This window comes from Solea senegalensis, linkage group LG19 (genome assembly GCF_019176455.1).
Source record: "Solea senegalensis isolate Sse05_10M linkage group LG19, IFAPA_SoseM_1, whole genome shotgun sequence".
NCBI lineage: Eukaryota > Metazoa > Chordata > Actinopteri > Pleuronectiformes > Soleidae > Solea > Solea senegalensis.
Window position 1 is genome coordinate 19,010,187 of NC_058038.1, and position 26,012 is coordinate 19,036,198.

At 39.3% G+C, this 26,012-nt stretch overlaps 2 protein-coding genes across 4 annotated transcripts; both read right to left on the minus strand.

Annotated features, from left to right (window-relative positions):
• Nucleotides 1-313: 313 nt before the first annotated feature.
• On the minus strand, nucleotides 314-13,542 carry tnnt1 (troponin T type 1 (skeletal, slow)). Of its 3 annotated transcripts, XM_044050834.1 has the most exons (16): nucleotides 12,697-13,542; nucleotides 12,559-12,603; nucleotides 12,197-12,325; nucleotides 4,540-4,567; nucleotides 4,416-4,423; nucleotides 4,246-4,308; nucleotides 4,067-4,084; nucleotides 2,581-2,602; nucleotides 2,411-2,471; nucleotides 1,980-2,096; nucleotides 1,735-1,812; nucleotides 1,539-1,652; nucleotides 1,342-1,451; nucleotides 698-788; nucleotides 561-601; nucleotides 314-480 (listed from the first exon to the last, which is right to left on the minus strand). In XM_044050834.1, exons 4-16 carry the CDS (start codon nucleotides 4,563-4,565, stop codon nucleotides 435-437), a joined length of 795 nt encoding a protein of 264 aa, XP_043906769.1. In that variant the 5' UTR covers nucleotides 4,566-4,567; nucleotides 12,197-12,325; nucleotides 12,559-12,603; nucleotides 12,697-13,542; the 3' UTR covers nucleotides 314-434. The 3 variants fall into 3 exon arrangements, with proteins under 3 accessions (XP_043906769.1, XP_043906767.1, XP_043906770.1); XM_044050832.1 differs by lacking the exons at nucleotides 12,197-12,325; nucleotides 12,559-12,603; nucleotides 12,697-13,542 and adding an exon at nucleotides 11,715-11,775; XM_044050835.1 differs by lacking the exons at nucleotides 4,067-4,084; nucleotides 4,246-4,308; nucleotides 4,416-4,423; ... (2 more) ...; nucleotides 12,559-12,603; nucleotides 12,697-13,542 and adding an exon at nucleotides 3,031-3,564.
• Nucleotides 13,543-13,607: 65 nt separating this feature from the next.
• On the minus strand, nucleotides 13,608-25,747 carry pih1d1 (PIH1 domain containing 1). Its single transcript, XM_044050831.1, has 11 exons — nucleotides 25,679-25,747; nucleotides 22,268-22,350; nucleotides 20,823-20,880; nucleotides 20,414-20,602; nucleotides 19,520-19,581; nucleotides 18,541-18,622; nucleotides 17,703-17,799; nucleotides 16,764-16,790; nucleotides 16,575-16,653; nucleotides 15,553-15,696; nucleotides 13,608-13,735 (listed from the first exon to the last, which is right to left on the minus strand). Exons 2-11 carry the CDS (start codon nucleotides 22,346-22,348, stop codon nucleotides 13,700-13,702), a joined length of 855 nt encoding a protein of 284 aa, XP_043906766.1. The 5' UTR covers nucleotides 22,349-22,350; nucleotides 25,679-25,747; the 3' UTR covers nucleotides 13,608-13,699.
• Between the last annotated feature and the right edge of the window lie 265 nt (nucleotides 25,748-26,012).

Consider the following 26,012-nt stretch of genomic DNA (forward strand, 5'->3'; position numbering starts at 1 on the left):
AACATGATCATCACAGACAATAGAGCAGACGGAAGGTTCTAATAAAATAAATAAACGACTGTAGAAGTATGTGGCTACAAAACAAATGTGTTTTATCTCATTCATCTCATTTTAAAGTCACACAAAGTAAGATTTGCTCGTCTTCAGACCAGGTACAGCAGCTTAGGTTAAGTTTAACCTCTGAGGCTTGTGGAGGATCTGGAGTCAATCCCAGATGAAACCGTGTAACACTGGGTGTTTTGTATTGGAGACTTCCTGCATGATTAGTGTCGAGTGTCCAGTGAAAAAAAGAATTGAACAATGACAACCGACATAAAACTCAGCGCATTTTATTTTATTATCAACAAATCTTATCAAGAAACAATCTTTCACACATACAAGGACGGTCTGAAGAGTGGATAGATGACCATGGACCCTCCAAAACGTTCTGTTCTTTACTTCCAGCGGCCTCCCACTTTCCCTTTGCCGTGACCTTTTTTACTGCGGGAGGAAAGAGAAGTAAAGTGAAGGAGAGATGAGCAGCTGATTGGATTTTGCATCAAAGCAAGTGCAGTACTTACAATTTCTGAGCATGTTGGATCCGGTTCAGCAGCACAGTGATCTGCAGGAGGATAAAAGAAAGGGATTTAGTGTGAACAGGCGCAGGGGGGAAGTGAAGAGATCAGTAAGCACTGTGTACGTTTACTTTCTATTGTACCTCATATTTCTGGTGCTTCATGTGCTCCAAGTAGTCAAACTTCTCAGACTCCAGCTGGTAGATACAGTTCCACATCTCCTGGGCCCGTTGTCTTAGGAACACAAAAGAATATTTTTGTTTAAATGCTTAGTTTTAGTTGCATTTGTTTTTAGTATGTGTGGATATATAAATGACTATTTTTATTCACGTCCACATAACTTAACTTCAGTGTTGGGAATGGCTTTCCATATTTCAAACACAAGTTAGTCAGGTTTTGGGGGAGGTTTTTAAATATCGCAAAGGATGTGACGCATATTTTTAGTAGCCAAAATATTAAAACACAGAGGCGAGAATAAAAAAATGACTTTCCTTTGGAGGCTACAGGGAGCCACTGCAGAGGTATGCACTACAGTTACACTTTTTCTTCTCTCTATCTCTGTCACAAGAAAGAGGAAGAAAAATGTTTTGGTGTTGGTATATTTAATACTATTGCCATCTGCCCGTTTAGCGAATAGTCAATTTGTAAAGTCAATATGAATCAGAATCACAAGTTTTTAATATTTAATCATCAACATAAAATATGAATATTAATATATAAGATTCATTAGTTTGATCCCCTGCCAGTTAGTTAACTGGAATATTATTATATTATAGAGAAAACTCACTTGAGCGCGTCCTCCCTCATGCTGTCGATGGGGAGTGGCTCGCGTCTATCAGCCAGAGTCTTCCTCTTGATCTCTCGGCCTGTCAGACGTTTGCCTTTCCTCGTCTCAGCCTGGAGCGCAACATCCACACACCATTGTCACATCTCTTTGTATCACAGTCTCCCAATCATCATCATCACAGCAGGTGTCGGACTGACCTTGGCCAGGAAGCCTCCAAAGTTTGCTCCCATGCCAGACAGCACTTTCTTCTTCTTGGCATCATCGTCAGCCTTCTTCTTGGCCTCCTCTTCCTCTTTTCTGTGACGCTCCTCCTGGAAAATGACGAGGGATGGGGATGATGGAGGAGACGGAAGCATGTTGTGATGTGTGTATGTGTGTGTGAGTAGGCATTACCGCAATCCTGTTCTGTCTGTCCTTCTCCTTCTCTGCTCTAACTCTCTGGATCTCAGCTCTCTCGTACCGACGATGCTCCTGTTGCAAAGCAAAGACATCATGAGTGTATTTTGATTTTTTTAAAGTAAACAAAACAACCAAGAATTGTGCTGGTCAGTTTCTGCTTCCACTGATCAAGTATCACGTTTGCTGTATGTATAGATTACTGTGTACATGCGTGTGGTTTAGAATCAAAGCAAACGTACTATTCGACCTTTGAGGCCAATAAGTTCTTCCTCATCCTTCTTCCTTTGCTCAAAGTGAGCCTCGATCAGAGTTTGCAGCTCCAGTAAATCCTTCTCCATACGCTTTCTGTGGATGTCCTAGTGGAAGAAGAGCATGTTTAATTTCCTCAGAGCTAATTAGGATTGTTGATCCTGAACCGATGAGTTTACCATTGAGAGATCAGTCTCATTTGGTTTGTGTCAAGGCCTTTTTGCTGCCATCATACTGGATATTGCAGTTAGTTCAATAAATAATATGTTAGGAGTAGAAGTACTAGAATTGTGACTAAGTGAGAAGACAGCGGTCCAAGTTCTGATCCCTGTGGAACGCCATCTTTAACCAAAGAACGAATTTCTGTGCAAACAGGCAAAAGTTGCTCCAAGGCAGCACGCAGGTATTTTTCATAACTTACATCAAAATCCACTCTGTCTCCTTCAGGGATCTTTGGAGGCGCAAGTTGAGGCATCATAGGCCTGGAGGAAAGAGGGAGCCATGAATGTTTAAGGAAACATTTTTTGCTACTATAAATATCAAATAAAAAACTATACTGTTCAACATCTTAAACAGCTTGTGTGAACGTACTTGGGTTTGGGGCGTTCCTCCTCTGTTGATAAAAGAGAGAAAGACGAGCAAACAATGATATCATGTCACAGAATAAAAATAAATGTTTCTCTTCATAACATTTCATACAAATACAAGATCTGACAGCTGTTAAAAAGCTACTAATGGGACTAAAAGCACAGCCAACACAAAATAAAGCAGGTTAGTGTTCGTTATGGAAACAATAATGCTAGAATAACAAAACATCTTCCTTATCAATCCAACGAATTACTTCACTCCTGGAGGCTTTAAAAATGAGGCCAATTCAAAAGACTTTTTAAAATTACTATGGAGTTTTGTGAGGTGACTGTTAGACCACTTCTGAATAATTAATATATTAGATGGGTAAAACAAGGGTGGTACTGGGCAGGATAAACAAAAAACTGTGTGTTTTACTCTTCAGTTTTACACGTCTTAAATTCAGTTTCTCACCTTCCTCCTGAGCATCTTGATCTGAAGCAGCAGCCACAACAATGAACAGACAGAATGAACAATGGCGGAATGGTGAGACCAGGCATTAAAGACAGGAGTGGACATGAGGAGAGTAGGAATATGGATGGAAGGTGCAATTTATTAAAGGGAACAATTGGTTTATGACCAAGAAAGAATGGTTCCTGGTTACCAGGAGAGCAAGAGGTGAAAATGGAAGCGAGGTGGTGTGCAGTGACTGAAAGAAGTCCGAAGTCAGCGTTTCATGATACACAGGTAGCAGCGAGCTAATAGAGTTTGTCATTTTTGGAAAACAGCCTTCATCACTTTCTTGTCTGGAGTTGAAAGATGAGTTAAAACTCTCCGTCTGTGTGATTTCTATGAACCTTTTAACACCGAGTATATCGCTGCATCGTTCATATTTTTGCTGAAAGTCTGGTAGACACCAAAACGTACTAATTTGGAGAGTTTTGTTTTTTCTTATACTGTAACTCCAGGCAGCAAAGTGAATAATCACCATTTTCAAAAAGATTAAAACTCTAATTAAAAACACACAGTTTGTAGAACATTTTATAAGCATTTATTTCTATTGTTTGGGTAATTGTGCAGATGACATTTAAGGTCCACATGATATGAGTGTCATCATCCTCCACCTGTGTGTCAGTGACAAACATTATTCAGATGTGTCTCTGTGAACATACTGTAGATGCAGAAAGAATGGAGAAGTCTTTCGTGGTAGAATTAAGCTAAATACAATACCAGTGTGATAACTCAATGTATAAACATCAGTGAAATCAGAGCATACAGACGCTGCCCCAAATTTAGCCTAAAGCCTTGCACAGTATCTCACAAAAGAGAATATTGTGCAAAATCTAATATTAAAAGCTTGAAATTTGACCTGAATTAAAACAGTGAAGAAGTTGAATTGTGTCAATAAAATGAAAAAAGTAATAAACTCTTTTCTTCAAAAATACATGTCAAGAGTTTTAAGCCAATAAATGCTACAAATATATAAAAGTGGGACTCATGATGATCTTACCTTGGTATTCTTGCTCCTCTAATAACACAGAGCAGAAGAAGAAAGAAAAAAAGAAAGAAAGCAAGAAAGAAAGAAAGAAAGAAAGACAGGTAGGCATGGTTGTTGTAACCTTTGTATTTTTGTCACATGACAGAATATATTTGAAATACAACAGATCTGTGGAGTCTCTGTGGCCTCACCTCCTCCATCCTCCTCCACCTCCACCTGTTCAGGCTCCTCCTCCTCCTGCTCCTCTTCAGCCTCTGGGAAAAATTTTAAAAATAACAGAGAAATTAATATTGTGTCACGTCTCGTAAATAATGTCCTTGTGAGACAGATGTGGACACATCAGGAGGACAGGAGGACTCACCCTGATCCCTGCAGAGACGAGAAGAAAGAACACACAGCGTTAATGTTTATCTTACAGTACATTTACAGTGGCATGAACACATGAGACATGTGACGACAACAGTGATGTGTGCTCCTCTACTCACTCATATTCCTCTTCTACATCTGACATGGCTGCAACAAAGAGAAAAAAGCTATGAGGAAGATGATGAGCAATCTTTCTAATTTGCTGAATGAACAACATATTGCCAGAAAGTTTACATTTTAAGAAGAGCTGAAACTCGTAGTCAGTGTCAAGTGCTACATGATATTTACTGAAGAAACATTTTCATTATAACTTGAAACCAAATGGATTTTGGATTGCTGACCAGATTTCCTGTTTTCATCTCTTTTGGATCATATTTGTATTTTAACACCTCAACGAAAGAGATCCCTTTATTTTCTCTCCACTGTCAGTATAAAGACGTGAAGTTGACTAAGATGAGTAAGGAAATTACATGGAATTCATTAATCATTTTAAATATTTAACAGGTTATTTTATTCAAATGTAATCATCTTTGACTGAATACCCAGGCTTCCCTAGAAATGTGTCATCATGAACACACACATTATATGAGGCATTTCCTATGTTACCAAAATAATCCTCCTTAAGGCCTAAACTACATGCATATGGGTAGGATGTTTAATTTCTAACTGTTAGACAAATAACTTGAAAATGATGCACAGTGATTTGTACGGTGACCCTTTTCTTTCCACTGCAAAAGATGATTTTTAACACAAATGTGTCATGTGCTGTGTAGTCCACACACTAAGATGTATATAAAGAGTAAATAATACAGTACCCCATTGCATTTTATTGAATATTAAGGTTACATTATTACTTAAACTGGTCAAAGATTTGATGTGTGAGAACAAGTGACATCTAATGGTAAGACTGCATATTGCAACAAACTGAAGACTTTTACCTACGTCTTATGGACCAAGAACTATTGTTGCTTTTCCAGTACATACTATAGTCTGGCTCACCTAGTTAGTTTTACTAGCTATTACTATAAAGTACCTCCTCAACATGGGCGGAGTCATCACAGCGCATCTGCATGAAACTTCCGTGACATTGTTTTACACACGACACACAAACAAGTGACAAGTGACTTGTAACAAGTGATCAGCAGTGCTGTCGCTAAATACATCAGACTGCAAAACCCTTACTGTGAGTATATATAAAAGCCTTATTCCAAGGCTATTAAAACAAAACAATTATACACTCATATATTTAGGTTCTGCCAATAAACTAAAGATTACACACTGTGCCTTTAAAAGAAATGAGCTTTTGTACATGAGTCATCATCACTTTATCACACTCTCTGTTGTCATGTGATTAATCTCTGTGGATACACAAAAACACACACACACACACACACACAAGCAGAGAGAGAGACAGAGAGAGAGACAATGCACGGTAAGATGGTTTTCACTATAATTGTCTCTCTGAGCTGCCAATGTCCAATGACTAAACCACACACAGACAGACAGACACACAGTGGATGAGCGCTGACACAATCCTGGCAGAGCCATGCAGATTGATGGCATGTCAGCAGGTGAGAATGTGACAAGGGTTAAACACAGGGCGACCGCGGAGGTAGAGTTTCTCACACTTTCTTCTCCGTCACACATCGATCGCTCTGTCCACGTTTGTCCTCACTGACTGTTTCTGTCTTTGTTCTTTTCTGCGAACAAGTCTGGACGACTGACTTTGGAAATATGTGAGTGTAAAAGTGAAAGTGTTTTGAAACATAACACCTCTGTCTAACTGCTGTTTGACTTAACTTGGTCAAAATAACAACTGCAACATGAAAACATTTTGTGATTCTGTGTTAGAATCAGTTTCATCCGCAGCTATTAGATTAGGACTGAAGGGCAATAATTCAACAATAATGTTGGGTGGCGATGATGTTTTTCCTCAGATTTGTGAGCAGTTGTTATATCAACCTTTACTATCTTACATTTATTGAAATGATGATCAATATCCACGGATATTGTGTTTTTATTTTTTTTAGTTATTTTGTTTTAACCCTTTTGTTAAGGAGAGAGAAGGTTATATGCAACCTTTTTTGAAAACAACATTCTTGTCATAAGTGCAAAAAATGTACACTCCTTAAAACTGCTATTAAAGCTCCAATGTGTAACTTGTGCAGCTAAAACTGCAAATGTTGTCTTTATTTTAACCCTTTAAATGCCACTTTTTCAAATGCAATTAAACAATTTTTATCTTAAGAAAATGCCATCTATCCATCAAAATCCTCATTTCCGACATAATGATACAATTTATTTCAGATGGAAAAGACTACCTCGGACATCACTGATTACCAACAACATTTATATGTTTATTTATTTATTTATTTTTCCCATCTGAATAAACCGCAATCTGTTTCTTTCAATGAATAAATGTTTTAGCCAACATCAGTCCTGATTATAAACAAATATCAAATCAAAATGAATACATTTTAAGTATTTCCTGAATTGGCCTGAATTTATGACACTGCACCGCCACCTGCTGGATTACCAGAAACATTACATCGACGACAAATTGGGGCTTGAGGCAAAGACCTCAGAATGAAAACATGTTTTCAATGCGAGGGGGATGAAAAAAAGAAGTTTGAAACAGGTTTCAATGGCGACACTTTATGTCCATAAGGTGAAAAATGTAACTCTTTGTTTTACACAGTCACAGGAACACGTCAAAGTTCATCATCATGGTCCATGGAGTTGTAGGAAAGATACTAACGAGATTTACTGGTTAATTAAAGTTATAATATAGATGACATCATTCAAATAGTCGAAAAGTAAAGAAAAGTAAAAAAAAGCTGTTGACATTTATGTCAGAAGTTGATACATCAGTCATCTCCTCTTCTCATGTTAACCCTGAACACAGTGTCACGCCCTTTCATCCTCTCCTCCACTCTGTCCCTCTGTCATCAGGATGAAGTGACAGCACCCTGGATTTATGAAGACAGTAACTGTCTTTGAAAGCTATGTCCTCTCTCTCTCTCTGCTTCGGTGCCAGACACTGCAGCTTGGCATAGTCAGACACCATAACTCCTCTCAACAGCATTATCACTGACACTCTACTCTAACTGCAGTGTTCATACAGCAATCAGTTACCACTGTCTCTATTTGGAACTTTTTCATTTCAAAATCATTTACTACTTCCGTATGTTTCTATTATTAAGCACGAGTAAAAGAAAATATATGACTCTCATGTCTGTATGTTAATTACAAAGCCACAGACAATAGCATGTTAGCTCAAACTGGAAACAAGGGGTGTTAGTTTTCCCTAAATACCTATTTTAAACCAAAATAAGAGGGGAAATTTAGATTACTTTAAACACAGGTAAACCTACTAAAACACCTTAACTGACTTCTCTTGTTAGACAGAAGATAAGTTGAGAGTCATGCTTAACATCTCAAATGCATCAGAAAACCATTTCACAGCTAATTTCCAATGCTTTTCACTAGAAACGGTTTTAAATTTTCAGTCAATTTAAAACTCAATGGCGCACATGATAATGTCACACTAGAAAAGTCACCAGCAGGAGCCAGTGTCTTTTTTTTGACCAGCGAAATTAGGGCTTGTAAAAAAAAGTTAATGTTTTCAAAGTTATTGTGCAGCTGTTAATTTTTCCAGAATGACAGATCTCATATGTAATAAACCTATGGAGATTTTATTTCAAAGGTCTGACCTTAAGTCAAATAAGGATATGAGGGGCTACAGAGCGGGGAGGGGGGAGGGGGGGGAGGAATGACAGAGGGGATGAACCAGGGGATTTAGAAGAAGACTCGAGTTCCAACAGACAACAGACACAGGTCTTAGCAGGGTTAATTTTAGTCAAGGACAATGTGTGTATGTGCATGTGTATTTTTGGGGGTCAGCTAACAAGCACATTAGCAACCACAGAATGAGCCTTTTATATCTATAGATTCATACAGAGCCGGGTCAACTCTGCAGAGGCCCAACCTACTGGCGCGTTTCCATTATACAGCTCTAGCTCTACTCTGGCTCTACTCGACTCGACTCTGTATCAGACACGTTGTTTTCCATTAATTTCCATTTAATTTATTTCAGTGTACTGAATCATTAGAATCAGTTCATTCAAAAGATTTGTTCACCAAATCGTTCAGAACTAAAATATGGCTGAACGGGTTGTGATTCACGATCACCGGCCTTCAGCAGTGCTGTTGCTAAATAAACCAGACTCCACTGTTAAATATTAACATTTTAGACATTTCCTTGCTAAATGTTGGAGATTCACAGTTTAGCATTGTTCGGTTTGACTCTTGTGTCGGACGTTGCGCTCACTCTCTCACCAGTCATGGGCCGACAGTCTGTTGATCTCACATTATAGTATCGGCTCAGCTCGCTTGGAACCTCACCAGAGCAGGTACTAAAAAAGCAGCAGGTACCAGGTGTACTATCACTAATGGAAAAGCAAAAAAAGGAGTAGTCGAGCTGAGTAGTGCTAGAACTGTATAATGGAAAAGCGCAAGTACAGTGTGTTTGGCTACGTGGAGCAGGTGGTCGCTTTCTGCATGAAACACACAACCAAGCTGATAATCCGGTCAATCTATGGTGGTAAAACCTGTGTAAGTCACACAGTGTTTGCACAGTTTATCCAGACAGCAACCATGCAGCGACCATCATAACAATCCTACGCGCACACACACACAAACTTGTGTTCATATCTTAGTGAGGACACACCATTGACATAATGCATCCCCCAGCCCCTTACCCTGACCTTAACCATCACAACTAAGTGCCAAACCGTAACCCTAAAACCAGGTCTTTAAGGACCTTAAAGCTGTGGGGCACCGCAATGTCAAAATGCCCCCACAAGACACACACACACACACAGCCACCAGCTGCATAGATAACACCTGCTTAATACCCTGCACTGTTCTCTGGATGCTAAAGTTAGCTAGTATGACCTTAGACTGTTAGCATCTCTGTATGTGGTTGGCTATGATTACAAAGGAACAAAGTGAGGGTGGTGAAGCCCCCAACATACACACACACAGGTTTGTGCAGCTATTCTTCTGGGGATACTGCACTGACTCTGACTCATGTCGAAGCCTAATCCCTCACCTTAACTATAACCAGTTAATGCCTAGCCTTAATAACAATTCAAATATTTGCCCTCAACTAAAACAGTTCCTCAGATTCCTCAGGTTCTGCCTCATTAGGACCCAGTTTTGGTCTCCGTGAGGACTACTGTTCCTGACAAGGTCTGTGCTTATGACAGAAAAGGTCCTGAAAAGATACACACAAGACTAATTAGCTGTCACAGGCTCTGAAGGTCATAAAAAGTAGATGACACTATGGCTCTGAATCAGAATACCAAAATGTTCAGATAGTTTCCGCCATTTCCTGAATGCCATTAAGGTCTTTAAGACCAGGAGTATGTTTAGCACAAGTGGCCGAGTGGGGATCTGTCTTTAATCATCCATCTATTCATCATCCTTTGTCTCGTCAACAAAATGAAACTCTAACCAGGTCCCGGACTACAGAGCACATAAATAATCTCCTCCAACATAAGACACATGCTCTGTGGTTTTCTAAATGATTGCAATTGTTCGTGTCAGTCTGAGCAGCTGCCACTCAATGGATCATTCACACCAAACTGATGTTTTGCGTGATGAGATTCCACACAGAGACAATGAAGCGTCATTACATTTGCATTACTGGCTTGAGTAACAATATGTGAACTTGAGTGGAAGATTGATATCATACAGTGTCCTGAAGGCAGAGCTGTAGCAGCGAGATAGGCAAACTAGACAACTGCCTAGAACCCCCAACAGACAACTGATACAGCCCCACAGCAATGACACCTTTAAACTACAGACAACAACGCAACATAGGGATATCGCCAAAAGGGGGCCACCACTATTTTGTTGCTGGAGTCTGTGTTAGATGGCATATCTATCATATAGGTTTATGATGGGGGGGCAACACCGTTGGAAAGTGGTTAGCACTCTTGCATTTGTAGAAGACCCAGGTTCTGTGACCCAGTTGGAGTCCAAAAACATGCAATATGTGGGATTAGGCAAAGTGGACACTCGATCTGTCCAGGGTGTGACCCTGCCTGTTGTCCTATGTCAGCTGGGATTAGCACCAGAGACCCTAGAATCAGCTCTGCCTGACAGGCAATCAGAGTTAACATTGGGACAGAAATGGATGGGAAAATATTTGCAGTTTCCTCACATTGCTTACATGAGTAAACACAAATTATCCTGCTGCCTAAACTAATAAGCAATGCAAATGCAACTAACACAAAAAATATGATAAATAAAGAATAAATTATTAATGTTGGTCTGAATTGAACCGTAACTTTAAAATACATATCAACATGTTCCTCTCAAATTTTACAAAATCTAATTTCTCAGCGTTTGACTAAATCATTCTAATACTATTGCATGTATACTTTGACCAAAGCCAGACTCTGCACATAAGACACAGATACCATATGGTCGGAAGACTTGGAATGCCGCTCAATATGCTATCAAATAGCCTCCCGCTAAACCTGAAACACATTACAAAGATCGACTAACAACATTCCAAAACAGCAATTCCTCACTAGTGGTTGTATTCTGAACAGCCATCGAGCTACAACCATAGCGAGGTGATCTAAAAGGACCCATGTGCAGAAATTGATGATAGAACCCACAGGTGAGGAACATGGAGAAGAACTACATCCTTTTTGGTATGTGGAGGACACTGTAGTTTCCTAATGCACTTGCGTAAGGACAGGGATGAGCAGTCCTCTGTTTGTCACACTCTGCAGTCTCACCTTTAGGTGTCACTCATTTTTACACCGTGGACCTCCAAGTTTGTCAACTCCTATCAATGATGCACATATTTATAGTGTAAGTAACTACTACACTAGATATATTTGATCTATTTAGAATGAAAGAAAATCTAGTTTTCCTTGTTGTGGTAGGAGGTACATATATTTTTTTCAGTACCAATTAAAAAAAAAATCAATCTCAGCTGAGAATACACAAACTATAATACTGTCATTTGAAGTAAATACTGGATACGTTTTAGATATTGTGGCCAGTGTGGATATTGGCCAGTCACAAATGGCAGGGAAGGGCACACAAGTGAAAAGAGAAAATTTTTAAAAAAGTATCACAGTGACATAAGAGGGAAAAAAGTGGCTGTCAAAGTTATTTTTTTATAGTTGTATTTTAGTCTCATCAGGATAGGATACAACAGAAGGAACAAGTTAAACGACAAAAAGACAGACAGACAGACAGACAGACATACCTGTATGAAGGTGTAGTATCACCAGACACAAGACAGAGGGACAGACACAGGAAAGAGAATGACTGATGTACCGAGGCAGAGACAGTTTTATACAGGGAGGTGGTGTGTGTGTGTGTTATCTGACTATGTGTGTACAGTATGCATACTGTGAGAATTACTGAGTGCCCAAGTATTCAATACAAGAATAACTGTGAGTCTGTGTGTGTGTGGATGGGGCTTGGGGCCACAGGTGGATTAAACAAAGGCAGAAAGATGAGAGCTTTGCGGGATTAGGAAGAACAGAGGGATGACCTCACTGAACAAATGGGGGCTACCAAAGGGCAGGTGAAGAGGGGGATGACAAAATGAAGTGGGAGGGTGTGGTTAAATGGAGGGAGACTGGGAGAGGAGAACTGTAGCTGGAGGGAGAGGAGGAGTTTTGCTTCATGAAGGCTGCCTGAAGAGACAAAGCAGCCAGGGTGTGAGTTTCATGTTTCACTGACCTGCTTCACCTCCATCACGCCGGACCAAGCACCGAAACTGAGGCCACAGAGCTTTTTTCTAAAGCTGCTCGCTCCCTCTGGAACTCCTTCTCCAAAACTCCCCAGAAACTGGACTGAATGTTCAAGTAACTTTAAAAAAAAAAACACACATACTCTGAACCGCTTTTAATGTTTGAATCTTACTTTTGTTGTAATATGTAAATATTGTTTGTTACTTATATTTACATTATTTAGACATATAATGCATTATCACTGAAGAACATTATTTTAGGCAGTCTCACAGTAGGTGTCACTATTTTCTACACAATGCATCCTTAATGATTTCATCTATTCTGTTCCACATTCTGATTCAACTCACTCACAAGATGTCACCGTTTACAATACTCTGAATATCCCTTGACAGTTTCCTGTAATGCCAACACAACAATAATTCATAATTGGGGATGTTTTTATGATCATATGCTTCTGGAATGTTCTGGGAGTGTAAGTGCCATTTTTACCTCTGGACACACCCACGTCACTACACAGTGGTCAGGCAGAAACGTGAGCAGAGACAGACTGATGTGGATGCTCATGCAACTGCAAAGAGAGAGACATTAGAGGCGGGGAGGGGCAGCGGGGGGGAGATAGAGTGATGACCAGGGCAGATCCAGAAATAGAGAAGTGACTGCTTCACTCGTTTGTCTTTTCCATGAAAGGAGAGCTTTCCAGTTCACAGAAAGAGATGGACACAGGCCTTATACCACCAATAAAATGTTCCATGTCTCACATCCTTGCAGCGGATACTGTGTCAGTGTGTTGACACATAGTTACTTAAGATGTCAAATTTCCAGGATATGTGACAGGCTACATTTCAGGTACAGAATAAGAGAATAAAACATGTTCTCTTGGTATTATCTGCGTTGACTCTGCTTTTGTCTGCAGAAAAAACAAAACTTAGTTTTACTGGGATTTAGTTTTTAAACTGTTTGGTTTAAAAAAAGATAAAATGCCTGAAACGTTTACTTGGAAAAGCTGACTTGGAAAAGCTGATTTCCTGATGTTGTAAGGAGCCTGTCGGTTTGATTCTGTGTAAAGCAGTAGTCTGGCTGCTGGACGCTGAAGCTGCTGTGAAGTCATGAAAAAAACACAGACACAGAACAAACAGCCTTATATAGAGCTGCTCAGACACTGGATGGATGAACACACAAACATCTCACGCTGTTATTTTAAGGATATGATGAAGTATGCTTGTGCGGGAACAGAATATACGTATAAACAGTTTAAACTGTGATAAATTGTTGTTTATTGGCCCGCATGAGTCCACACCAGATCAAGGGAAAATCCTGCTCCTTTTCTACAGCTGGTCTAATCTGCTCTCAGCTCTGATTAAAGGGGATTAAAAAGTCATGCATCAAGTACAAGAGAAGGATTTGACTGAAAAACAACTCTTTTATTAACACATCGTCATTTTGAATTAAAAAAATAATAATAAATACATCGATGGACGTGACCTCTTCAACTTCATGAACACACCACCGGCATTGTGACTGTAAGAATCTGTGGGGGAAAAGAAAGTGTACCGTGAGTTTGTTTGCACAGGGCTTAATTCAAACATTAGTGTGGTCAAAAATTCAGTCGTTTTTGACAGATGACGGGAGGTAAACTCTCCATCTATGAAATTCTCCACCCATATTGTGATCCTGAACCTGGCATAGTGCTGGTATAACAAGAAACATGGACACATAAAACAGCCAATACAAGCAGTTGCTCGCTCTTCACTGTCATTGAAAGGCTCTATGATTAGTTTACATGTGCAAAATGTCTTCATTCCAAAAAGATTTGTTCCGATGGAAAAATCACAATTGACATGGACACAAAATGAAATGATCGGATTGTGGCATCAGGCGTGCATCAGGCGTTCAGTCAGAATGGACTATTTTGACAAGCGCAGTGTAATTTTGTGGAAGTAGACGCAGAAGAATAAGCTTCACTTCCACTTTCTGTGGTAAACAAAAGCCGCAAGTGTCTGCTCGTCCCCAGGCTATTCATGTCATTGTTCCCCTCTTCCCAGTCTGTGACCGTCATGTGTGTTCTTGGAACGGAAATACAGCTCTAACAAAAGGGAAATACACTGCCTGGCCAAAAAAAGTCGCCACCTGGATTTTACTAAGCAAATAGGTAAGGGGTTGCTGCAGTTGGTCAGGTCTAGGTTCAGCAACATTATGTGCCCAAAGAACGAGGTCTGCTGTCTACCTGAATATAATGAATGAAGGGATTATTCCATCAATGCATTTTTTTCTTCCCTGATGACATGGGCATATTCCAAGATGACAATACCAGGATTCATCAGGCTCAAATTGTGAAAGAGTGATTCACACATGGATTGGCCACCACAGAGTCCAGAACTTAACCCCATTGAGAATCTTTGGGATGTGCTGGAGAAGGCTTTGCTCAGTCGCCTGACTCTCACATCATCAATACAAGAACTTGGTGAAAAATGAATGCAACACTGGACGGAAATAAATCTTGTGACATTTTTTTTGGCCAGGCAGTGTATGTCACAATTATGTGGTTCAGACATGTGACAGCACAGATCTGAATGACGATCGGCAAAAACAGAAACAGCCCTGTCGTCCAGAGTTTTCGGATTGGCGTGTTTACATGATGATCAGCCCTTTATTCAGATTCCTTCTGTCCCACTTGTCAAAGTCACAGCCAATTCATTTTCTTTCAACATCACTCAATTTACATGCTGCGGAAATGTTATTGTTACTGATCAAAATCTCACCTGATCCTGCTTTAACTTTAGACCTCTGTGAGCTAACGAAACAAATACCTAGTGATTTGTGACATTAAATATGCAGGTCGCTGACCCTCTGTGATTGGCTGATGATGCTGGTTTTAGCATGAAACTAGAACAACACTCAGCGAGCGAAAAAACTTCTGCCAATACCGCTTAGTTTCTGTATCCAGATCATTACCAAAATTTAATAATATATTCCTTGGGCAATGACCTACATCCCCAGACTTCTTCTGCTTTTGTCTTCTCCCTTTAGGGGTCACCACAGCGGATCTTCTGCCTCCATCTTGCCCTATCCCTTGTGTCCTCTTCCAGCTACGTAACCTACATCCCCAGACAATGACATTAAAATCTGCTGTTGACATTCTGAATATGCTGCTCAGACTCAAACAGACCAACGGGGGCAAAAATAACCCCCTTAGCAAAGTTTAACAGGGGTTAATATGTTGATCCCCATGGATGAGAGGTGAAAATGCCTCAAGAAACTCTAACAAATACTACTCATCTTTACCTCTGCATTAAAGACCTAGATGAGTGAGAACTGTTACAGATAATACGTGTATGTGTTGCGTACCTCTGTGCTCTTGTTGTACTGTGCAACGCTGTTCTCCTGATCGACGAGGAAGGGGTGAAAGATGTCGAGATGGAAGAGCGAGGGACGAGCTGTCAACACCAGTCGGTCCTCTCCGACATCCAGGACCAGAGAGCGAGAAGATGGCTACACAGAACACGTACACACACACAGTTGAGATTATACAACACAGAGGTGTTGACTGTCAATGAATGAATGAACTAAATGAAAGCTCTGAGAGAGTGCAAACATCCACCAAGTTTGCCACCGTGTCTATAGAGCGCCGGATGTCACATGACTCATTTTGTGTCACTTCAAATTCATTTGTCAGCAATGACCTCTGGCACAGAATTGAACTGTATGTATATTTGAGGAATTGATTATAAACCTATTACAAAGTGAATTTATTCGATTACTTGGTTCGAGAGTTCAATAACTTTTAATGATTTCTCAGCTTCTTAAACGTGAATATTCTCTGATTTCATTGCTCCATTCGACAAGGAAAGGATTAAAACTTTTGGTTTGTGGACAAAACAAGACATCTGGGAACATCGTAATGTCAAGTTTTGGGAAAGATTAATCAACATTTTATGGACCAAACAAAAATGATTGTTAGTTGCAGCTGTAATGTGAGCTTCACAGCTTGCACCGACCGTAGAACCTAGTGATATAAACTCTGTGATAGATCATATCTTACTTAATTCATTCATTTCTTTATAGCAACTTTGGTTGAAAGGCAAAACTGTCAAAAACACAATCTGACTCATGTAGTTTCTCCCAAACTGTGAGGGAATTATGGAACTTAAAATGTCATAATAATGGAATGGGGTTATTTATATTTTACTAAAGGATGTCAATTATTGATAAATGTGACAATGACAGACTGCCCTCGCTCTTTCATTCTTCTCTCCAAATAAATAACACGTTATGTTTTAATCATTTTTTAACTTGGTAGAAGTGAAGTATAGGGATTAAATAACAGTATTTTATGTAATGTTGAGAATCACTGTATGCATGTTTCTCACCACTCCAGGAAGCTTTATTTCAGCAATGAGGTACTCAGGGTGACCAGCAGGTGGCTCCACAAGCAAAGTGAACTCTGGTCTAGAGAAAGTGAGGACATCCGAGAAAGAGGCAGGAAACCATTAGACAGAACTCTTGCAACGAACACAGCAACTTATTGTGTGACAAAAGAGGGAGAAATGAGAATTTACCTTTTGGCCACGTCACTGGAGCTCTCTCTGTAAAAACAGGCACAGGCTTTAATGAGCACATCATATGAGATCATTATCAAAAAGAAAATTCCTCCTCTTTGTCAAGGACTCCATGGTAGATTTGAACTTGATCCAATCATTGAAATAACAAACTCAAACAACAACCAAAACACCACAGAAAGTAAAAGCATATGGGGACAGCAGATTTTAATCACATCCGATTACATCAGTTGTGCACAATGCATGGAGAATTTGTCTTCTGAAAAACATGCTCAGTCATACCAGCGACTGGCTGTCTGATTTAAGGTAAACAAAGACACAGAGTTTTTTGTCTTATATTGGGTAAGTTCACTATGTTTGTGACAATTAATTAGAAGCAGGAACATGTGATACATTCTTGATACAAATTTCCCTATGAATACAATCTCATTAATGAAAGTGTTTTCCAATAATGTAATTAATAACTCCTAATCATATATACACCAGCCTTCACTTTATTAAATGTTGCTGTCACTGACCCCAATAACAAACCTGTATCACTGACCAAACACTGACAGTTGAAAGCTATTTAAAGAAATTCTGGTTTTTGAAGTGTGGTTGAATGATTTGTTTCACTTTGGTAAACGCGTTTTTAAAACTGAAGTCATAAAAGACATCTCAAGTGACCGATGGGAGGCAGCAGTAAACTAGCAGCTCCTGTTTCCACGATTGCTTAAACCACGTATTATCTTGAAGAGATTAAGTGAAGAACCTGTTCTAAAGACAGCTTTGAACCACAAAATTCTAGTAATTTCTAGTTTTACCAGTCAGCGCAGATGTAACTACTACAAATACTACAAACACACTGAACTATCAGACAGTTCTAAGTCTTAAGACGAAACGGAAGAAGAAGAGCCCTGCATCTATTTTCTGTTCATGAGAGCATTAAGACAGACGTACTGAGGCTGCAGCTCTTGAATCACTGGCTTGGTCTTCGTCCGGATATTCTGCTCACTAACAGATCCCAAAAACTTTCTGTTCTTCAGGACCTTCCAGTCTGCAAAAACACAAAAAGGAAAGTCAACTGCCTTTAGTTTGATACCTTCATCTTTCATTACAAGGCTTTCAGTAACCGATCACACTTGGCAGACGTAGAAACGGTCAGACACATTGCCCAGTGATTTTTCCAGCCTTGATTTTTCTCACTACAGTCCTGATCATGTGATCTTTTAATGTAGTGGTGAGCAGATTTTGTTAATCACACTCTAAAAGTGAGAAGAAGAATTCAAGCAAGGCTACTTTCAGACATGCAGCAAAGTCTGGAACATTTCCTGTCACATCAGCAGTAACGATTCTGGGAAATGCCAGAGGGCAGCAAGAAAATGTCCAATCCCCTACATGATTGAGTCGGTGCAGGCTCAACCCATTGCCCAAAATGTTCCCAAAAATATCCTGATGGTGTGAACACTTGTAGCCCAGACAATTTCCTGCAGAATTCTTAATATGTTAACGGTTTACAGGAGTTAATTTTTTATCATATCATAAAACAAAAAAACGTTTCTGTTCTGTTCAGTTCTCCTTATGCTTTTTTTTTTTATCCATCTGTAACCCTGTCCATGCACACACACACACTTGCATTCCATAGCCCCTTACCCTAACCTTAATCATCACAACTAAGTACTTAAACCTAACCCTTAACCCAGTTCTAACCTAATAGACAAAAATGGAGTCAAACATATGTTTTCATGTTTCTTTGGACCTCGCAAAGACATGTGTACACACACATTAACACACTCACCTCTGCTTAGCTCCAAGTTGTATTTGTTCTCCAGACCCTCAAAAGACACCAGAATTACAAATTGTTGGAATAACGGATCCTCCTGTAAAATAATAAAAAAAAAACATTCCACCTTCCAAATTTTGAAAAAAGCAGACTCTCACTAAAGGGCTGGACACGGACTTTTTATTTCCCAAGGAGCACATCACAAAATGATGCACGCACACAGGCACAAGTTTGTCACTCTCCCGCACCAGAGAAAATCAGAATCAGAATCAGAATCAGCTTTATTGGCCAAGTATGTAACACATACAAGGAATTCGACTCCGGTTTTTTTTTTCAAACACACGCTGTACATGAAACATAGACATCAACATAACTTAACATACATTTGACAAGAGTAAATCAGTGTGTTTAGTTTAGTTTCATGAGAATGGGGGACACAGGAGCTGCTGTTCTACTGCTGCCATGTTAGGTTAGACTAAGTCACTGTGAGAAATGCATACAATGCACATAAACTTGGGAATGGAGGCAGCAGTGGCTCAATAGCTCATGTTGGTGCACAAACTTTGCCGTCCAGTCCAAATAGTTTGTCTGTTATTTGCTCTGTGAACTAGCCCATTTCTGTATGTATACACTGTAAATAAAAACACGTTCAACGTAGGTTGAATTAATGTAAATATCTGGGCCTGAAATGAGATTCCCCTGTTTCAAAGACCAGCAAATAACACTTTCAATGTGGGTGAGCCTCCATGTCTCAGATTGGTTCTCAGCTCAAGGTGTGCACATGGGGCAGTCAGTCAAAGAAACCTATCCCTTTAATAAAGTGACTCAGCCACCGAAACAGATAAACAGATCCTTTTTGTATATACAGGCCAATGATTATTGTCCCAGCAGCAAATACTGAATAGTATTTAATTCACTAACAGCAACATGAAGCTATTGATTCAGTAAGATAGATGAGAAAGAAAAGGCCACACACAAGCATGCACCTACCCACCTGGCACCTCTGAAAGAACTCCTGGTTGATGACAACGTCATAAGCTGTACAACCCTGGGAGCCTGAAACGAAAATACAAATCTTTTAAAAAAGGAAATGTTTTGATGAAATGCCCATAAGGGAATTTTCTAAAATAGACATTGTAAACAGTTTAAGACAAACATCTGGCTGGCTGGAACTAGTCAGGTTGATATGTCTCTGGGCAAAACACTTAACCCAATTTGCTCATTATGGCTGCGACAGCAGTGTGTTAATGGGTATAAAAGGACAGACACTCGTCGTAAATGCACAACTAACATCTGTTCACCTTTAACCTAATGCTATTCTTCTAAATATTCACACCAAACTCAGTAATGCCCACACAAAACTGATTTCCTAATCTTCCTGTTTTGAGGCCCAAGAGCACATTTCTCCTTCTACAGGCGTCTTTTGTGTGCTACACAAGGAAGGTAATGACACGACAACTGGCTATGTGTCTTTCTCTGGACCTCAGAGCCCCTCTGACTTGCCTCCAAGGTTTTGTCGAACTTGACGCTCTCTTTGCAAAGAAATAAACAGCGCTTCAACAATCCATTTGATACTCAAGCTTCTATATCCTCATAAGACATCTTCAGACACATTTTTCCACAACAGCATTCTTTGTCGTCTATGTACATGCTTTATGCTTTCAACTTTTATTTATAAAACACTTTAAAAACAACAAATAAAGCTGAAATAAAGTGTTGTACATTAGGTCCTCTCTCTCTCCCTGATGGTTCACAGCTGCAATCTCTTTCTGGCCAAGATTAATTTCCTGTTCTGCACCTCACTCCAACTGAAATTTTGCAATGACTATGAGAAGTACAAATAAAACCTAACTGATAGGTGCCAATGAAAAATAAAAAAAAAACATACTGTTGTCTACTTCTGTGTGGGGCTCGCCAAGGCTCATGGGAACTCTGTAGCCACTAGGATCCTCTGACTGGAGCAGCTCCACAAGCTCCTCTTTTGAAATTTCAGGAGGAGATGGAATCGAGTTTGACTGGCAGATGTTGACGAAGACCTTCTGCTTATCTGGCTCTGAGACAGTCTTTACACACAAGCCTAGACATGAGGAGAGAGAAGAAAAAAAAACACCACATCTGTTCAACAAAAGGTAAACCTTCTTGAAAAAAAGGGGAGCTGACTAAAATTGCCAGTAATTCATCTTTTCTTTTTTGATGATGATGATGATTACTCTGGTAGTAGGTTTTGTGTCATCAATGGAGACAAGTGTACAAGTGTGTGTGGGTGTGCGATTAGAATCACATGTGGATACACTCACCAGGATTTGGGCGGATGACTTTGGAGTCTGGATTTTCTTTCTGCATTTTCCCCACAGTCTAAAAAGAAAATTTACTGTTTTACACAATAAGCAAGACCCGGGTTCAGGCCCCGGTTGGAACAAGGGCCTTTCTGCATGGAAAGGCCACACACAAGCACAATATGAGCTTGTGTGTGGCCATGTTCTCCCCGTGTGTGCGTGGGTTCTCTCTGGGTTCTCCGGCTTCCTCCCAGAGTCCAAAAACATGCAATGTGGGGATTAGGTGAATTGGACACTCTAAATTGACCATAGGAGTGAGTGTGAGAGTGAATGGTTGTTTGTCTCTAGCTGTGTGTGGCCCTGCGATGGACTGGTGAACTGTCCAGGGTGTACCCCGCCTATCGCCCGATGTAGCTGAGATTGGCACAGCACCCCCCGCGACCCTCTGGTGGAGGATAAAGCGGTTAGATGATGACTGACTGACACAATAAGCAAACTAAAACCTTATGTAAGTAACATTGTTAAGTAACACTCAAAACATGAGGTATTTAAAAAAGAGGTTAAATAGAAGGTAAAAAGAGGAAAAAATAATACAAAAGAGAAAAGACCACTGAGCAAAAAAGTTCTCTGGCTACATTTATGGCTGGCATACACCCAAGTATTTAAATAATGACATTTTTTTAAAAAGGTTAATCATCCATGTGTCATGTTAATTATCAAAGGTCTGATCACGCTAATTACTTTCCCAGGGCAAGAGAAGTACAACAACATTGTCTGGACATTACAGCATTGTCGTTATTAAAAACATAATCATTTACAAAAGTCAAAGTTAACTTGCTTTCCAAACACTCTTTCATCCCCATTACCAGACGATTAGAATTTATATTCCGAGCAATTAAATTAGCATAAATTCTAGTAACATGAAAAATCTACCTACCAGCATCTGGTCACTAATTAACACATTATTCTTAATTTATTTAATTAAAAAAATTTATTCACAAGTAGTTGATGAAAATGCCATGTGGATTTCTTAATTGACATTTAATGCTGGATGCTGGATTGAGATCTTGCTAAACAGAAACAAACTAGCCCTATCCCTGATCCCTATTCTTACGATAAATGACTAGGTCTGCTACATTTAACAGTCCAGGCAGGACCGTTAAAATCAAACCATTTGTTTCAATGTTAAGATTTACATCATTACACATTTCTCAGGATTAAAGATTTGGTCATGTTGTGCCTTAAAATACATACAAAAGGTTTATTCTAAGATTACAAAAATGATATACATACACAATATAGGTACTATATTCAATTTCTGCAGACAAACTCATAAAGTTTACACACTGGACCTTTAAGTGAGTAGAACCTGAATATGAGTTTAGGTTTTACAGGATAATGTTCACCGTTACAGTGAAAAGGTTATAATTCTGGCTTTAATCCAGTTAATTGCAAAACAACTTTACCTGTAACAGCAGCTGTTGATACAGCTCCTCTTGTTGCTGTAGCTCCAGCTCAGAGTTCAGGAGGGAAGGGTCTGTTGTCATGGCTACAGACAAAAAAAAAAATATATATATAAATATATAGTCCATCAGTCAATATTTCTTCATTGAACTGGATAAAAATCAATTAACACTGAACAAATTACATCATGCTCACACACAAGGAGAAGGGAAATGTGTAAATATGTGACCAAATTAAATGTTGTAGTATTTAATTCCATAAACTCCTAAATTTACATGCAGATAATGGCCCCATTCAGACATGTGGACAGCTTTAAATACGACTGTTGACACCTGCGATCAAAATGCATGTCCTGTGACCAAGTATGATCGGATCAGTTAAGACAGACTGACTTCATGGCTGTTTGAAAGAACACAATTGTGTTTTCAATGAGTCTCACGGTACAAATGTGTCTGCTGTCAGCATGTTTGTGTGTGAGTGACGGAGCAAAAAAAGAGAATAAAAGAGACAAGAGAAGCTTTAAGTGAGCCAAAGCTGAAAATAAGTATTAGTTAAAAATGTAACTATGAGCAGTGATGAGTGTAATAATGCTGTAAAACTAGTGCTGATTAGACAGTGACAGCTGTGGAGGAGGTCTCTAATCCAGCAAAGTCTGGTGTTTCCACTTCACACTTTACCAACATCTGATGTGGCTATTAAAGATGTGTGAAATAACAACAACAACAACAACAACAGTGGAAAAAACTGGACACCAAGGCCAACAACTACATCTGGAAGTTGCTTGGACTCCAATGTGCCTCTTTGTTGCCCACCTTGTTTGGGAGGAACACCCTACAGTTACTGTTGATGAGCATCGCAACTGGGTACAGGGCAGGCTGGAGAAGCCTGGGGGGTATTCCATCAACGTAGCTAAGAATTGCCAGACTTAGGTGTAAGCTTGAAGCTTGACTAAGCTCCATCTCCCAATCTAGCTCCAAGCCGTTCCATCAAGTGAAATCAGCTGGCTCCAACTGACGCTTAGTCAAGCCTCACCTGTTAAGCCTCAACTTGTGCACGCCCACAGGGAAAATAAAAAGCCCATTCTAGTCGAGCGCGGAAACTGTGAAAAATGCCGAAAAGCAAGGGAAAAGAGCATGCAGAGATGTTCTCCGCAGCGGAGCAAACCCTCCTCATGGAGGTATATGAGGATTACAGCCACATAATCTGAAAGAAGGGCAATACCGCGGCAATCAATAAAGCGAGGGATTGTATTGTAAGTCGCTTTGGATAAAAGCGTCTGGTAAATGACATGTATGTAAAACATGTAATGTAAAAGTGACAAAGAAAATTTCAGTATCATCATGTTATATAAATCCCCCATCAAAGGGACAAAATATATGTAGACAATAATCTACCAATTGATTTCTTGATGGTTTTTGTTTTAAACTAATCAGTTATGTGGACCTATTAATGCAACCAAATCCCTACAATTAAAAGGAAAATCCCCAAAGAACAAAAAGACAACCCTAATAAGTAACATTCATATGAACACAATTAAAATAGCATTATTGTTTCACTGCAATTTATGTGAAATTCTCCATATTTTATCATTTGGCAGTCCTAGTAGTAATGTTAGAAAGTGATATTCATCACATTTATCAACTGAATGTTATGCAAATCGATGGGATAGCTTTCATTTATTTCCTGCATGGCCAATTGTATAGAATTGATATAATTTTCATTTAAGCCTGTCATTTTTACATGCTGCGTTTGTGCTACTTCTGTATTTTGTCCCACATGCTATATGTTGAATTGTTGTATTTTCATCTTATTTTATGTAAAGCACTTTGAATCACTTAATCAAAGTATTTTACATGACTCATCACATTTATCATACAATTGATGGTAGATTATTACATGAAAAAATGCAATGTTGGTTATCATTCTATAGGAAATAATCATATGACAGATCTATTGATTGCAAAACAGTTATTATTTATCTAGAATCATTTAGCAAATCAAGCAATTCAATGGAGACGAGGACCCCTATTACAGTAAGTGAATGCAGGTGACAGCAAATCAATCATCTATCTCCTATCAATCGGAGGCCCTAACCCTTGTTACGTCAAATGAATAAATTAATTTCCTTTTATTATATTTTTTTGCTAATTAGTTTAATTTTGTATTTATTTGTGTCTTATTTTTTATTATATTTTATTTTGGTGATACTGTTCTTTAATGTACTTATAGATAATATATAATTATTAGTCTAAATCATTTCTTTAATACATTTTATTATATATTTTATGTTTTACATATTATTATTATTATTATCATTCCATGACAGTTGTGTGTCTCTGTTTCTGTCTATTGGACATTCTTTGATCATAGATGGTGCTAAGCTTCACTTTTAGCCTGCTACAGACCAGGTTTGCCCGGCAGCATAAGTTACCATGGTTACATGGCTGGCATTCACATTAGCCACCTTGGTGGAACAGGGTTGAGGCTCAGATTGATGGAACGGAAACCTGAGCCACAGTTATGGCTTAGCCATGGTTGAGGCTTAGCCAGAGTCATAGTTTCCATGTTACTGAGTTGGGGCTAATCTCAGCCTCTTTGATGGAACCGAACTCTCACTCATATTAGCCAGACTTGGCCATTTAAGCTTGGCTTTGCCTTTAGCCTGCTTGATGGAATACCCCCCTGGATGGTGCTGGAACTCGAGCCTAAAACTTCAAGAGCTAGTTGGAACAACACAGCAAAGAAGACTTGGCCTGGAAGTTTTGGTCTAAAGCATCGGCCAGAGAGCTGAAAGCCATGCTAGGAAGAAGACAAACTGCGTGTGAAATCTATTAGTCAATGCCAGCAAGGCAATTGCACACATGTGTTTTTCTATGTGTATTTTTTGGATTGGTGAAATGAGTAACTTGATGAATATAAAAATACATTTTTCGATGAGTATTTATTCAGTTAAGGTTGTCTCCCTGTCCTTCAAAATCCACTTAGTTGCTCATTCAATATTAAATCCAACCGTCAAGTTTAAAGGATTTATTTATTTATTAGATGGACACCTATGGCTGTACAGTGTAGCCATGTTGACGTCGTTGTAGCAAGCTTTTCTCTTTAACGTATTTAACTTTTCATATTAAGAAGCCGAAACAAACATATCATTAAAGCTATATATTATGCTTTAATGATAGCACTAATATGGGTAATAAGAACCTGTAGTGAAACTACTGGAAGTCGTCACATGAGTTTTGTCCATGTCGCTTTCCGTTAAGAGACGTTAGCTTAGCTTTAGCTTCTAAGTATCGACCGCAAGGCCAGTAGCCTCGCTTTTTTTTCGTTGGGAAATAATAAAACTCTGTGTTTCATGTGCTGCGTGTTCTCTGTGTCGCTCCTCCTCTCACCCACTAAAACAAACAGTTGTTTACCTGCTTTTCCCTCCACACCGGTAGCTGCTGTGAGATGTTCAAGCAGACGTTCCACGCAATAGCAACAACAACGTCACTTCTGGCAGAACCTTTCAGAATAAAAGCCTTTAAAGTCTAGCACAGAACTATATATTACAACCATGTTGTTGTTTATCTCGGGAAAATGTGTGAGGACGTGCTGCTTTTCAGTGAGAGTACATGTTGTACATGTAACCAGATTGTTTTAATGGTTTACATTGGTTAAAGCTTGGGGAATACAAGATATTTGTATTACAACCATAAATGTAATCAGAGACTGAAGGATTAATTCACCGCTGGATAGATGTAGCATGTA